Raw genomic sequence first — 16,796 nt, forward strand, 5'->3', positions numbered from 1 at the left:
TATCCCATAACGTTGGAACAGAAAAAATACACATTTTCAAATTGCATTTATTAAAATAGAAATAACTATCATGTTTTGTGATTCAAGTATGTCATAAAACTATCATGTTTTGTGATTCAAGCATGTCATACCCTCATTATGTATTCAAGTGAAAGACTGAACTGAAATACCAACCCGACGGGAATTATCGGCATTTGAGTGCAGGATGATAGTTGGTGCTAGACGAATGGGTCATGCGACACAACTTTTCTCGCCCCACAGTGTCAAGGGTGGACTGTGAGTACCGCATTGGAGGCATTACGACACATCAGGGACAAGGCAGTGGCTGCCCATGAGTGATGAATGACTGCGACCGGCGACGTCTGGGCAGACTCGTCCAGGCAACAGACAAGCAACGGTGCGTGATCTGACAGCAGGAATCAATGCAGGACGTCCCAGGAACGTGTCTCAGAGGTCAGTGCAACGCAATTTGATCTCCATGGGGTATCGCAGCCGAAGACCGACACGTGGGCCGCTACTAACCGATGTCCATCGACGACGGAGATGCACATTTGATCTGGAACAGGTACATTGGTCTTAGAGGACTGGCAACGTGTAGCGTGGTCAGATGAGTCGAGTTTCCAATTGGTACGTGTGGATGGTAGGGTCCGGGTGTGGCACAGACCCCATGGACCCTCAAGTTGTCAACATGGTGGCTCCGTCATGGTGTGGGGCCATGTTTACTTGGCATGGTTTGGGTCCTCTGGTCCTTGTGAACCAGACAATGAACGCTCATCACTATGTTCAGCTGCTTGGTGACAATCTCCAACTCTTTATGGACTTCATGTACCCTGCCAACAATGGGATTTTCAGGATGATAATGCACCATGTCACCGGGCCACAATGGTGTGCGACTGGTTTGAGGAACATTCTAGAAATTTCCAACACATGAATTGGCCTCCTAGATCGCCGGACATGAACCCTATTGAGCACATGTGGCATGTCATCGAACACACTATTCGTGCCCAGGATCCTCCACCTGCAACAATGACCGAATTGTGGACGGCAATCAAGACTGTATGGCTGCACATCCCTCCAGCGGAATACCAGCAACTTGTTGCATCCTTGCCATGTCGAATTGCTCCACTTTGCCGTTCTTCAGGGTTCCACTTGTTATTAGGTAGGTACCCATGACTTTTGGCACTTCAGTGTATATATATATCCTGCTCATTTGTAGCACAATACAATGGGGTGGGATAAAGGTTAATGTACAGGGTGGTCACAAAGTAGGCATACCCCCCCCCCCTTTGTTTCCGATACTACAGTGGTGGTTGTTGTTATGGCGATGTAAATCACGTACCTGATAGTTCACTTGTCCAGGACATTGGTATGGAGTCCATCATGATCGTAGCACAGCTGAATTCTACGCCTTGTCATGGCAGATGCTTTGTGGAGATATTCCGGCGTCATGTCCTATCAGCATCAGAGTGTTCATTAACGTGACAAGGACAGTATGACTTGCACTTTAAATCAAGTTTCATGTATTTCATCATGGTCAAACGATTGCAAATCAACAATTAAACATACTTTCCGACGAAAAACCACGGGTATGCCCACTTTGTGGCCACCTTGTACTTGGCCATAGATGCAGCTACTTCTAACAATTAAAAACAAATACTGCAGCTTCAATTATCACAAATGAACATAATTTTTGTTCCTTCCACTCAAGTATGCAGTGTAAGAAAAAAATAAAAAATATATACCAGTTAAATAACCTAGAATGACAAAGGGTAATTTTAAACATGAATATATTAACAATAGTTAAAGACATTCCATCTGAAAAAAAAATTATATTTATTGATGGATAATTCATTTTTACAGCTGTATGTATGATGATCATGTGTCTACACCATCACAACATATCTGATAATATTATCAGTGTTTACAAGTCAAAAAATATATAATGAAGAAATTATATAAACTTCTAACAATTACAAATTAATACTGTGCAGTCAATTATCTCAAGTGTTATTCTTTACATGCACAGTTAGCCATAAACATATGTGCCAAGAAAAGGTATGGATACGTGGATATTTGAAACACAAAGAATCTGTCACATTTATATTTGTTACCAATTCTATAGCACATCAAAATTAAGATTCTGACAAGATGTAGACATACACTACCATATTCAGTAGACACTTCAGCCCCAAAAAGTGATTTATCATGTCACTTAAAACATTATTGGTGTGGAAAAATGTCCAGAACATGCAACAGAAAGAAAAGGATGAACACGTGAGTCTTGACAGTTCATAACTTGCACACGTATTAACATAATTAAAACATTTTTACACATATTTAACTTGGCTCGATGCTACGAATATTACGTAGATATAAATTTTAAGTTCAAAGTTGTAAATACAATGTCAATACGGCATGTGAACAAAGAAAGCATCAGTTGGGTAACAAATAAAATTTTTGTGCATGAAACGCCATTGAATCTTTTGATATTTGAAAAGTACAGGAAAAAAAAACTAATTACAAAACAAAGTAAATGTAGCTGTCCACTGTGGTCGTTGTATACTTCGGACCACATGTCATCATTATCATTTTACATACGAGCCTACTTACAACAAACCATACTTCATGTTCCTGGAAATTAATATTTGTTATAGCCAATAGATTCTCACAAAGCATCAACTTCTGTCTAAAGACCTCAATACAATTAAAATGATGATTAATTGGTGTAACTATATGGCAGCTCACAAAAGTAAACAAAAGTGGAGAAGTTTGACAAGTTTCACAGAAATGTACAATCATACATAACATGAACAGCATTCACTGTGCACTGAAGAGTAAAAATGCAGTCCAAAATTATCTCTGATATGAAACTACCAGTCAAGTTATGTAAAATCTGAATCAGCAGACACCTTCTCAGGAATTTTGAGTGCACAGATTAGAATGCTTCTGAATTCCCGTTCCAAAAGATCCCAAAATCGTCTCCTAGTAACGGCCAGACCTTCCTTCACGTTCTCTGTCTTTGTCACGGGATCGTGATCGTTCCCTGCTGTTTCTCGCCTTGCGGCGCTCCCTCGAGCGAGACCTTGCATTACGCTGCTCTCTGGAACGAGATCTCCTCTCTCTTGATCTTGAGCGCCGTTCCTTTGAACGGGAGCGGAATCTGGTTCTGCTCTTACTGCGAGATCGTGACCTGTAAAGAAAATGGCAAATGATTGTGAAATCATGCAAACATAATGTTTGTGCGTGAGTGTGTGTGTGTACATATATGCACAAAACATTAGTTTTGACAGTCAGTCACATGGTTATTGCAAAAAAAAAAAAAACAAATCTTGCACATTCACAATTTCAGCCCTTTGTGGAGGCAATGTGATCAGCATGGATCCTCCAACCACCTTTGCCTCCTTCAAGTTTTGATCCCAGATACCCACGCATTCATTAGTGGCTGGGTGAACCCCAGAGCACCTTCAAATAAGGACACTGCCAGAAACATTAAGTGAGTGAACCCTTAAAATTGTCCAGAAGGAAGTGAATCAACCTTTGTAGATCTGTGCTGCTATAACCGATCACAGATATTTAGACAGCTTTAAAGGTTAACTACATGGAGATTCACTTGAATATTCTAGTAATTTTGAGCAGAACCAAGTCGTAGAATTTGGGATATCAAAGTGTTTTTTTATGAAACGAGACATTTTCAATAAAAGGCAAGGTGCCGAAGAACTAATGTCACTCATTACAAATCACCCACATGCAAATTCTTTAAACTCAGAACACTAACCCTTTCTGGGAGGGAGGAATGTGTCCAGTACTTTATATTTCTTGTATCTACAAAACATTTTTTTCTCATTCGTACATAGTATTATTGTAAGTCTATAATTTTGTTAGTTTCTCATTTACTTTTATATTTTTATTTTCAACTGTTCCTACACAACATAGTCTCAGAAATGCAAAATTTAGAGTCCAAAATATTGCATCAGAAAGTTGATTTTAACAAAAATATTTTGTAAATATAACTTTTTCTTTGTAATAATAAAAGTGCAAGAAATGCTCCCTAATATACAAAATGTAAAATGTTTTTTATAATTATCAATTAGATTTTAAATTCAAATTACAATTAAAAGAAATTATGCCTTACTGTAATTTTTTTATAAGCACTCATTTCCCATTTATTGGCACTCTGACCTTCCCAACCACGACTGACTGATTTTGTTTATTTAATGTCCCTTTTCTTCCACATGTGACTAATAGAGGTGATGGGAATGAATGAAATGACAAAAACAAACACAAATGGATTCTACACACAACAAACTACTACAGAGGATTACATTGGCTGTGAGTCCACGCACCAGAGCATTGTTAGTGTGGTGCCTGAACTGACAGCACTTACATCATTAACAAAACCCCACAGATGGCATAAGTAATATATTTACGACCCCCCCCCCCCCTCCCGACTAAATGCCATAAATTCAATGCCAAAAGTTGCAAATTTCCCTTAAATTCAGAAATTTGGGATCATACCGGGAGCGCTCATGTTAGTATTTATGACTAATGCAATTTTTTAAAAATAGATTTTAACTTTGTCAGACTTCTTGTCTTCATTTATCTTGCTGAATGAAATTTTACAAGTAGATGACCACTTTGTTCCGTTCAAATGTGACCAGCAGATATGGTGATACTGTTTCGAATACTCAAGTCCTGAGATACCTCTTGTAGAGGATTTAATTTTCTTTTTTATCATTAATCATTCCATCATTTGTTTTGGAACGTTAATACCATCGAAAATAAGCAGGCATCTACTGAAACTTCCAGACCAAAGTGACAAACGACAAGGGCAATGTTTGTCATGTCACGTCAGAACCAAAAAGTTTCAATTTACTTAGGGTCCAAAACTGTGGCCGAACATGTTCCGCTTGTAGCTTGTTACTTGGGTCTGCATGCTCTGAAAGGATTCCAGGATAAATGGGAAGTCTAGGAAAAGGCTGCAAGGACTTACCACTTACGAAAACCAGGAACGTCAGTTGAATGACCCTTATTTGCATACACAATACATGGAGTACTTCTTCATCGCCGGTTAAGATATTTGGGAAGAATTCATGCAAGAAACAAAGGAAGGATACTTGGGTGAGGGAACAAATAGGAAAAACATGGTTATGCAGGTGAATGAGGTTTACCATTACACACTCTACATATTACAAATATTTAACAATTACTTCAATCATCAGGGTGTCTACAATTTCACAAAAACAAGATTCCATGGCTTTTCCAAGTTTACCAAACCAAGACCCAAATTTTCCAGACCAAGTCATTAAGGCAATTCATGTATTTAAACATGCTTGTAAGAAGGTCACTACATTTTAGCTAAACACCAAACTTACAATTTAACTTAATTAAGTTAAAAGTAATAACAAGAAAGGAAACTGAACAGAAATTGACTGTCAGATGAAGGAATCAGTAGTGAGCTTTTTACGTAATACTTGTCACGTATTGGACAATGGTTCACAATTTTTTCATTTATATATAAAAAAAACTAGCTGATTACCTGGCATTGCCCAGGTATTTATTTATCCCAATCTTGTATTAGTCAGGAAAATAATGAATTCTAACTATAGTGTAAAATGTAACTAATTTTAAATGTGATCGTGAATGTCACCAATTAACTTAGCGACTCCGAAAACTATGGATTCGACACTAATCTAGGTCACTTGTGGCATTTTATTTTTCACTCCCTCTCACCCCCAATGCCGATAGGTGATGAACTTGGAGTTGAACCGCTTTGGGAGTGTCACGAAAACTATGGATTACATTCGCAACACAGCCTGAATGTTAGACAACTCTGTGCATATTGCATAGAGTCATGGATGTCTGTTTGTGCAGAATTTAATATCAGTGGTTCTGGATTATTTATACATGTCACCCCATTCCTCCCCAACCCTATGGGTGCCAGGGGTGTCTTACCCAAAAATATTATTTCCAGATTGCAAGTGATACGTGTACCAAGTTTGGTTGAAATTGCTCCAGGCATTCGAGAGTTATGCCGGAACAAACAAACACACACACATACATCCATTTTTATATACAGTAGTGGCATTAATTCTGGACACTTTTAGTAAAATGTTATTTTCTTAAAAATCTCTAATGTAAAAACTATATTCTGTATAGAAATATTAAACAAGTTTAAATTACATCGTTCAGTAACTTCAATAATTGCATCTGAGTGCAGCATTATACTGAACGATGTCATTTAAACTTGTTTAATATTTCTATACAGAATATAGTTTCTACATTCAAGATTTTTAAAAAAATAACATTTTACTAAGTGTCCAGAATTAATGCCACTACTGTATATAGATGATTTAGTAACACGTGTATTAATCCCTATATCAACAGACACAACCAAAAAATTGCAACAAGAAAGTGGTAAGTGTCAATAGGAACTTACTGTAGTAGTGGCTACTCTAAGAACATGATAAAATTCAAGTATAATTCCCGGTTTTCAAGGTAAACGTTGCAAAAATTGAAGAATTTCAACCTTACGTACTCTGCTCTCACCCCCCCCCCCCCCCCCCCACACACACACGATATATTAACAATATAAAGGGTCCTTGTGGTTCCAATATATTAAAAAATTCAAATTCAATTGAACGGTAAGATGTTGAGTTTATATTTGCAACTTCACATACTCAAACTAGAAATACATCTACAAATACAAATCACAAATGTTACGTGATATAGTACTCTACGAGAAATTGCTAATTGCATAAGAATTTCAAATTTACCTAACCAACTTCAAGATATCTTGCAATAATCTTCCTGTATGTCAGATAGATTGTTCTGCAAAGGACACTAACAAACCAAATGGATTGAGAAAATGCCGTTTTATTTTCCATGCAGCTATTTCTTTTTCCTTCCTCGATAAAAATGAAAGCTGAACTGTGGAAAGCTTGCATCAGGGCATTAATAAATATGTATTAATTCAATGGGATTTGGACGAATAAAAATTGTCATTTTTCACGTCTACAAAGAAAAATTCAAGCAGAATTCACACAATTCCCGGTAGGGGTCACCCTAAAATAGTTCAAAGCATGACCTCTTTTCCTAGAGTATTCAATGTACAATTTCTACCGAAACTACTGGTAATACTCAGTACTATATCAAACTTAAGTGTAGTTTGACCGTAACAAATTAAAAATGTATTGCTTGTTCTTTTCTTTTTTGTTCAAAAGCCTATTTTTAGTGCACTACTACAAAAATGTGGATTTTTCCAGATTTTTGCCATTTTCAGAAAAAATAAATTCCCCGAATTTTCCAGGTTTTCCAGACTGGTAGACACATTGATCATATATTTTTATTCACTAGTTATTATAACAGCATATTCTATATCGTTGCAAATAGTGTTTCTTTTTATCAACAGATTCAATAGAGTTCTAACGAGAAACACACACAAATTCACAGAAATTTCTAGTTTTAAATGTGAGAATACCAAAAAGAAGCAATAAATACACCCTCTCACCCTCCCTGAGGTAGCTAACGGTATTGAATTCCCAAATAACACTGTGTATAAAGTGTTGCTCATTTTCTGAATGCTACTCTAAATTTCATTATTCAATACCAATAGAAACAACAATTGCACAGAAGACGTTACAGTGTCATTGTATTAGGATAACATTCATAGATATGTAAAGTGGAACACTGATTTTGAGTTTTTGGGGAACTGTGCCCAAAGAACTTATAATGCAGGAAACATGCATAATTCAGAAAAAAATGAATAAGATTTTGCATCATTGACACTAAATAGTAAAACGTAAAAATCCACTGTAATTGTAAAAAGGTTGGTAGATCACACATGTACACAACATCATGATAAACAAAGATAAACCTTTAGTGGACGGCTGGGACTTCTCAGTAATTAACGTGCCATTTCTTCAAAACTACAGCTGATATTTTAGTTCTGTCCTTTTTGTTCATTTGTATACATATGAACAAATGACATACTTGAATCACAAAATAATATATCTGTTGCTACAATTACTAACAAACGGAGTTTGAAAATGTCTCTTTTCCCTCACAGTATTATGGGATAGATATTAATAAATGAGCTATAACTCCTTAACCACCACTTCTTGGCTGATATATTTCACTTTTATGTGTAATAACGAGAACAAAAGAACATGTAAATGTTCACAATGTGCAACAATTAGGGGTCCAGTAGACAAGTTCTATTTTCAAAATTGTTGCATAATTTCAGCTTGTTTGTTTTCTAATTTTGAGATGGGCATTACATGTCCTCAAAGGGTGGTATTTTGTCATGCTTCCCTGCAAATTTGGTGCATCCAGCATCCATAGGGCTGAAGCTAGAAGCAAATTTCCAGATTTTTATTTTTTTACCCCTAAGTTGCCAACACTGGCACACTTATATATGGTTATTACTTTTCCCCAAGAAATATCTGCTCATTTTCAATGAAACTTTGCGTAATTGTAGGAATGTACTACTGCTATATACTACATTTTTACCATTCACTTTGGAGCATTGTGTTCATTTTAGAGACATTCTGAATACTTATTTCTTTGTAAAAGTTCAATTTTCTTCTTCTTCTCCCTTGAACTTTCATTCTTGCAAGGTACAAGGACAATTTCACATTCACTAAAAGCCTTAACATGCCAGAAAAGAAATCATCTCTCTATTTCTTGAGTTACGATTTTTTTATTCATTTAATTTGCAGCACCTGGTCCACAAGGGGCTAACATGCAGGAGAGAGACTTATCCAGTATGCATTACAAGCAGGAGAGAGACTTATCCAGTAAGCGTTAAAGCAAAATTGGCATTCCTATGGTAAAGTTTCACTGGGAAGCTAACTAACTCTCTGGCCTTCTTAAACCCAAAGGTTTATGGTTGCAGCAATACAAGCATTCCATTTGTCTCTATCCTGAGCAAGATCTATCCACTCTTTTCCATCCCTACCAATTTCCTTTAAGTCAATCTCAACGTTCTCTCTCTCCATCTTAGTTTGGTCTCTTACTATCAGGTTTCCCAACAAGAATCACGTAAACTCTGCTTCCCTCTCCCATTCATGCCACATGGCCTGCCTTGATTTAATCACACTGGGAAGCTTATTTTTTTAAAATTTATATATATTCTGAACCACTTAGATTTGTTACAATTTTCAAGTATTGGTTTCAGTAAGCGTATTGGCCCTGCCTCAATTCTTACACATTAATAGAAAAGTATACACAAGCATTAAGATTAAAAAAAATTATAAAAATACAGATTAAGATTCATGTCCAGTAGAAACTGACTGATCAGCCATGTCTTCACCATATGACTTGTGTGAGATACATTTTAACTTTTTCAACAAGTTTTTAACCCATCTTTAACCTTTAGCTATCAGACATCTCCAGTGCCTGACTATCAAACAGAGCCAGTGCCATTTCAAGTGCGTGCTTTTTCAAACTTGCAGCAAAATACAAAAAAATTGTAACCCAAGAACTAACTGTCGTAGACAGATGAAATTGGTTTTGTTTTCTATCTTAAAGACAGAGCTTTTAAAAGGTAAAATTTACAAATTGTGCCTCCCAATTATTAGGTTAAAGGAAGAAGTGAATGAAAAATGTAGTATGTAGCGATGATGCATTCCTACAATTGTGCAAAGTTTCATTAAAATCATACTGATAATTCTTGAGTAAAAAATTACATTATATAAAGCAGCAGTGTTGCCAGGTTCGGGACAATGTCCAGAATTTCACTTTTAGGGTTGGTCCTATGAACACTGGATGGACCAAATTTGGAGGGAAGCATGACAAAAGACTACTCTATGAGGATATGTATGTAATGCACATGCGGCAACTTTGCGAAAAGGAAAAAATGAAAATTTGGGGTTCGGAAATTATATTTAGAATTTAAATTGTTCAAAAAGATGCAGTGGTTTAAGAGTTACAGCCTTTTATCTTACATGTATCCCTTAGAAACAAAACGGAAACAAAGAGCTTTTTCAAACTGCACTTGTTAATAATAGTAACAATGGATATATTTCATGATGGTTGCGGTAAACATGGTTTAAAATTACTTACGTGAAATTTAGTAGATTTCACACTTCCGCATTGCACAATTTAATAGTTCAATCCTATTAATTTCGAAGATCCACTGTCTTCATTCACAAAAGGGTACGGCGTTTGAAGCAGAGATGACGTCAGTGACACGGTACCATTTCTGCTTCAAACGCCGTACCCTTTTGTGAATGAAGACAGTGGATCTTCGAAATTAATAGGATTGAACTATTAAATTGTGCAATGCGGAAGTGTGAAATCTTCTAAATTTCACGTAAGTAATGGATATATTGTTTTGTAATATGACTAATTAATACCTTTAGACGTGAACTAATGAACAAAAAAGACAGAACTGAAATATAGTGTATAGTTTAAGAAATAGCATGCTAATTGCTGCTGTGTAGTAACATGTGGTTGGGGCAAATTTGGACAATCTGGCCTTTGCTCTTGCGTCCCCTCTGAATCCTTGTCAGATATTGCTGAAAATGTTGCTTTTTACTCATTCTTGCTTGTAGAATTTAAATTTTTCCAAAAGATGCAGTGGTTTAATAGTTATAGCCACTTTAGAAATCTCTCCCATAATATGGCGGTAATGAAGGCGAACAGTGGACTTTTTCAAACTTGGCTTGTTAATAGTACTAACAATGGATATATTGTTTTGTAATCTAGTATGTCATACCTTCATACGTATTCTAAAGATAAAGAAAAAAGAATGGAATATCATGTACAGTTTTCAACAAATGGCAAGTTAATTGAAATATCAACCATCCACCCTCAAAGGGTATACATGTGGCGGTCGAAATTTTGACCATCCGGACGTTCAAGGTTAAGTGTGAATAATGTTCTGTCCATGATAAAGGACCTAGCCAGGTCTGAAAATTTGGACATTATCAAGATTTAACACAGTGATTTAAGTAGATATTGGAGTGTGTGATGACACTAAACTTTGAAGCAAAACACAATCCTACATACAACAGCCGACTAGATCTAATTGTGTTAGATCAGATTGCACCCACAGAGAAAATGCTAGAAGTGAAAATGTTAATGGGAGGTCATGAACAGTAGTGTATATTTTTAATCTAAATACAATGGAATTTTCACATTTTTTAATATAAACGCTACACAATTTTTTTATGTTTATGTAGTTATAAATATCCTCAACTTTTTTTCTGGTAAAGAAGCAGAAAATGTGAGAGATCCATTAAACACGTTAAGTGTCAGGGTGGTTTAACCAATCTTGCCTCCTGCACCAAAGTGGTTATTGGACTTGTATTTCGCAAATTTGAAAATTTCACTTTGTGTAAAAAATAGAACAGCCAAAACACTTTTGATTTATACTCATCCCCATGCCTTGTTGGTCATACCTTATGCCCATTATTGTTATATATTGCCTGACGGTGCTCTAGGAACAACACAAGCCACATGTTTCAGTCATTATGACTGACATGGCAGAGCACTTGTTAATGCTTTACACAAAAACACAGCATTATTATGAACAATACAACCTCTTTTATTAAGATTTCAAAGAAAAGGAATTCAATTTTTGGAATCTGTTTAAAGACTGCATTATTGCCAATTTCAGTGTCAATTTGAATACACCAAATTCAGCCAATACACACACATTGAAAATAACACTTTGTCATGTCCCTAAATAAAAATATATATTATTACTCAATACTCACTTTCTTCCTCTGCGACGACGGCTGTACAAGTATCTTCTCAGCTCTCGCGATATGGGTTTCAAGTGCATGAAGTTACAGAAGCCACTACGTGTACATTCTCTGAAATAGGAACAATGAGTATCATGAATTACATTTCCTGTTTGAAACAACTAACGCTATAAATACTAAAAAAAGTTTTATTTTCTAATAAGAACATCCATTCAATTGACATATACTAATGATCCCACTTTTTGGGATCACGAACAGTTAGCAAATTCCAAATGATCATGTTTAAAAGAGGTTAACTCTCGATGTTAGAATTATTTATTCCAGAAATGCAGAAACATTCCCCATCCCAAAAATTTCCAGACTTAGAAAATTGTGAATTTTTCCCATCGCGATCCTATTCCGATCAAAAATTTTCCTGCACACTCCTTTGAATAGTGTTGCAACATTAAAAATAATTTATTCCATACAATGACATGCATGGAACAGTAAATGGACAGTTTTGTTTCAGTGACAAAACTAAAATTTGATGGACAGATAATTTCATATTTATGTCAGAGTTTTCTAGTATAAAATTCCTAAATTTTAAGGCTACTTTTTGTGATGCACAAAATTACTGTTAGTATAATTTCAGAAATAAGTTGCATATGCTACAATACCATATCAAACATAATGAAAATTATGTATGTGTTTAATGAGATAATATCTGTTGCATGTGATGCCCCTTCCTTGTTAGATGCATGTCTGGTTTGTTGTGGAACTAAAAATGTCTTGCAATGAAATATATTATTTTCTGTACAATATTTTTAACTGACTTTGTACGCAAACATGAAATAAACTGAACAAAATTCAGGTAGGATTTACGTTTAAATTCTGGTGTCAATAATTCCACACTTAATTCCAGGAATTTGATGGTCCTAGACACCCTGAAATATAAAACAGATGAATGGAAAATTTGTGCGTCTTTGTGTAAAAAGTTAATAAAACCAGATTTTTACTGCAGTCACGCAGAGGTAAGAATAAAAATTAAAACATAAATTACTGTCTTATAAGTATCTTTTCCAATAATGAATTCATCAGTATTTTCGTGAATGTAACATTTCAGTATGAAGGAAACAAACAAATGCTGCAGTGTTTGCACTTGTTTACAACAGATCAATTGCAGTAGAAACTATTTTAGCAATAAAACTACAACAAAAAATTCATATATGACACAAACCAAGTATGATTAATTGCACACCTTTAACATAATAACATCTTGCTTTAGAATATTCTATATTCATATTTACAAAAAAGACCACCATAATGTGAACATAACTTGACTTTTGATGACCACAAAATCACGACAGATGTTCAGGTTTGAAATTAACTGAAAATCTGGATATTTGCATAATAATCTGTATCACAGATTACCTGTAGATGTTCTTCCATGCTGTATATATTCTCAACAAACCAAACTGTCATTCATCTATGCAGATCATATTTGTGCTGTACATTTCTTATTGAATCTGCTCGTGAAAGGTTTTCAATGGAGGCCATTTTATTAGAGGTGCGCAAGGTGGAGTAAGAAAACTGTTAATGCATATAGATAACAATTACATCCACAACCATCTAGTATCTGGTGCAGGGGCTGCCTTTATGGCAGTGACCCTCTGTTGTCACAATTACTGAGGAAATTGGGGACAAACAATCAATTAGGCCTACAGCTTGGGCAAGAAGCAGCAACTTTAAAATCAGTCCTACCCGAAGCAGCCAGCAGAAAAACAGGATTCTGTCAAAATAACCATTCTGAGTTGTGAATGGACCACGGTTGGTATGGCGGACAGAGAATAGATCTGAGAAACAACATTGAGCCAATGTCTCTTCTGTCATGACGTCACCGCTCTGTCTAGATTTCTGATGGTTCTCTAAACTGAACTCTGTGTGGCACAACAGCCCTTTGAGAGTCAAGGCCTGCAAGTGACTTTCTGTTGCACAATGCAGTCAGCATATCAAGAACAATTGCTGCTGTTTTTCAGCTTTCAAGACTTGAGCCTGCTGTTTCTTTTCAAGTAGCTCACCGATTGACCTCATGATGATTTTATTGAGCCCAATGGGGAAAAAACCAATAGTACTATGTAGAATATGTGTTCCACAGATAAATGGTTAGGATGTGAACTTTTTGGAGAATCAATGGTAAAAATAAAGGCACCACGGATGAATGATATGCAGGAAATTTGTACTATGACGAAGTAGACAATCCCAATGTCAGATTTCATGAGATTCTGTAAAGGAGTAATACGACAACACAGAGTAATGTACAAAAATAATTCCGATGGACAAATGAAGACATCAGATAACAGGTGTATTGAGAATTCATACAGCAAAAATGTTTGGATGCAAGATATTGATTTGAATTATATGCACTTCATAAATTTGAATAAACGATTATTCAATACCCAGTTACACGTTTACCTGGACATTTTGGTACCCGGTCTACGCAGTAATTTTCTTGCATGGGTGCAAGAATATGTGATAATTGCAAGATGCAGCATTTTGCATTGCTTTAAATTACTGAAATTTTTGTAAAAATAAATAAATAACAATTGATCATGTGCTTGTGCGCAAACACTAAACAATTTTTACATGCAGGTAAGTTATGTTCCCAGTTTAAAAACATATGTTGTTCATTTCTTATGAAATCCAAGTGTCCAAAACTGGTACAGTTGGAATTAGAAACTCAAAACGTTTATGTTTGTCTACTTGTTGGCTACGTAGCATGAAATTAGAGGAGAAAAAGGAATTTGCGCACTCTTTGATATTGCAGCAACTGGCCGACATCAAAGAGGAGGGCTTGTAAACTTGGTACACATCCAGCCTTAAGTGATTTCCTACAAGGCGCATTGCATGTCAAAGTGCATAATGATAGACTGTTACAATGGTTGCCATGACACACACAAACACAGATCAAACATGTGCCATGGTAAAATTAATTTTTGCAGGCTGTGCGCGTAAAGCTTGCATGGAGCCTCTACTGGCGGAAAGTCTGTTGACTTTTTCCTTACATTCAGAGTACCACTTACCAATGCACACCTATTGGGTGGATATTCAGCAATATTTTTTGTTGTTGCACATGAATAACAGACTTGGGACAATGGGGAGAAGTACTTCCTTCTGAAGCAGACATTTTCCCAAATGTCACACCTAGCGACAAGTATTGCATGTATGCGATTCAGGGATAGGACAAAACGTTTTGAGTTCCTATTTCCATCCATACCTACTCTGGACACCTGGTTTCCATTCAACGTAACACACGTGTCTCAAATCAGGAACATGTTTAAATGTAACAGACTGTGCCGAAGAAAATTGTATCCCTATTATTCTCGGTTTTAAGAATTATGGAATAAAAACGAAATGGATATTTCAAAACTGCTCTATAAAAAAGATAATTTAAATTGTCTAGTAAACGTAATGAGAGTATTCCAAAGCAAGATAATAAATGGCATACAGGTTAACAAAAATATATACAAGCATCAATGGATTTTCCTTGTTTTCCTTTAATGAAACCTCTCTTAATGACTTCAGATTATATATTTTTCCCAATTCTTAAGCAAACACATTGGAGTTGCATACCCATCACAGGCTTCACAGGGACTAATCTAAACTGGAAAATAGACATTCCATTCGTTCCAAATTTTTTGAACAAACAGACAGACCTACTACCTTGTTAATTTACATTGCAATAAACTTGTATCTGATAATGTGACAGCACTGTGTGGACAAAGGCATGCCGAAGAAACACACCCTAAGTCACAAAAAACACATTTGACCAAATGCGCATTCTGAACATTTCTTCAATCTAAAAGTGGACTTATGGCATTTTAAAACTCTCAGTGATGATGGTCATTTTTTAACTTTGCATTTGAAAAAATGTGTCCTGCACAGTGCGGTCTAAGGCATCAGGCTTTGAGCTTGGGCTAGGGGATGCATGCTGGTTCAAGTCTCCTGGGGAAAGCGTAATAACTTTTCTCCCGATAATTCAGCCAGTGTATGGGACCGGTAGCCACGCACTATTGTGAGGAAATTTGGGGGTTACGAATGAGTAGTTTTGAACCATGGTGGTCTAGTCATTACGGTATTTGACTGCCATGCAGGAGACCTAGGTTCAATTCCCAGGGTGTTTCTAAAGTTGAAATTTTTCCAGCCTTATCCCTGCATAAAGTGACCCTCGGGCTCACCCAGCCTCAAATCAATGGGTACCTGGTAGCAACCCTGAGGTAGGGGGTAAAAGCAGCTGGAACACGGTGCTGATCACATCAGCTACAAAATTACCAAGATCGATTATGTGTGGGCCCCTACCCACCAACATCCCCTAAATGTACCTCCATGACACAGTGTATGGGGAACTTTACCTTTTATGAATGAGTAGCGTAACTCATGGAAACCTACAACAATGACAGGGGGTTCAATATATTGAGCACACGCGACTCTATAACTGGTTCGATGATCGATCGTCCACCTCTGCTGAGGCATGTGGGAGCAAGGCTGGCCGTGGATATGCAGGCCCTGGCCCTCGCAGGCGGTTGCTGCCGTGTATTATTTGGAACAATGTCCCTCTGTTACGAGCCCACTCAGTACAAAAATACGTACAGTTTCAGGGCAGGTAATTAACATTTTGGTAAAAATGCACATTGCAATTATAATTGTCACTGCATAATTTTTGTTCAATGTTTACTTCCCAGGACAAAGGGAGGGTGAAGGATAGATATCCACATGTCATAGTCTTCTTAGTTTCAAAACACAGCCCAAGTTGTACTACGTGGAGGAGAAGTTAACATTTGGGTGTTTTCCAAAAAGAACACCTCTCTCACCATATGAGAGAGCGAATAATGTCCATAATTCCAATCTGGAATGCACACTATGGTCCTTCAGCAAATGCAAGAAGATGAATGAGAGGAGATCTACATGGTCTGGCAGCTGGATTTTTTATGTTGTATAGAAACATGTAGTCTGAACTATGGTCGTGCAGTCTACGGTGCATGCTTTGGGCTCCGGCTACAGAATACACAGAGCTTAAATCTCCTGGAGGAGAAGTGTAACATATTTCTCCTG

At 36.5% G+C, this 16,796-nt stretch overlaps 1 protein-coding gene across 4 annotated transcripts in view; it reads right to left on the reverse strand.

The window, feature by feature from the left end:
- Nucleotides 1-1,814: 1,814 nt before the first annotated feature.
- LOC145989792 (splicing factor U2af 38 kDa subunit-like) overlaps nt 1,815-16,796 on the reverse strand; it is a 49,511-nt gene continuing 34,529 nt past the window's right edge. For 2 of the 4 annotated variants that reach the window (XM_083125130.1, XM_083125128.1), the window contains 3 exons: nt 11,721-11,819; nt 4,991-5,056; nt 1,815-3,190 (listed from right to left, as the gene is read on the reverse strand). In XM_083125130.1, coding sequence (XP_082981256.1) covers nt 2,983-3,190; nt 4,991-5,056; nt 11,721-11,819 — 373 coding nt within the window. In that variant the 3' untranslated portion in view covers nt 1,815-2,982. The remainder of the gene's footprint in view (nt 3,191-4,990; nt 5,057-11,720; nt 11,820-16,796) is intronic. The other 2 variants (XM_083125132.1, XM_083125131.1) reach the window with 1 other exon arrangement.

This window comes from Lepisma saccharinum, chromosome 7, assembly GCF_977018435.1.
Source record: "Lepisma saccharinum chromosome 7, izLepSacc3.1, whole genome shotgun sequence".
Lineage (NCBI taxonomy): Eukaryota > Metazoa > Arthropoda > Insecta > Zygentoma > Lepismatidae > Lepisma > Lepisma saccharinum.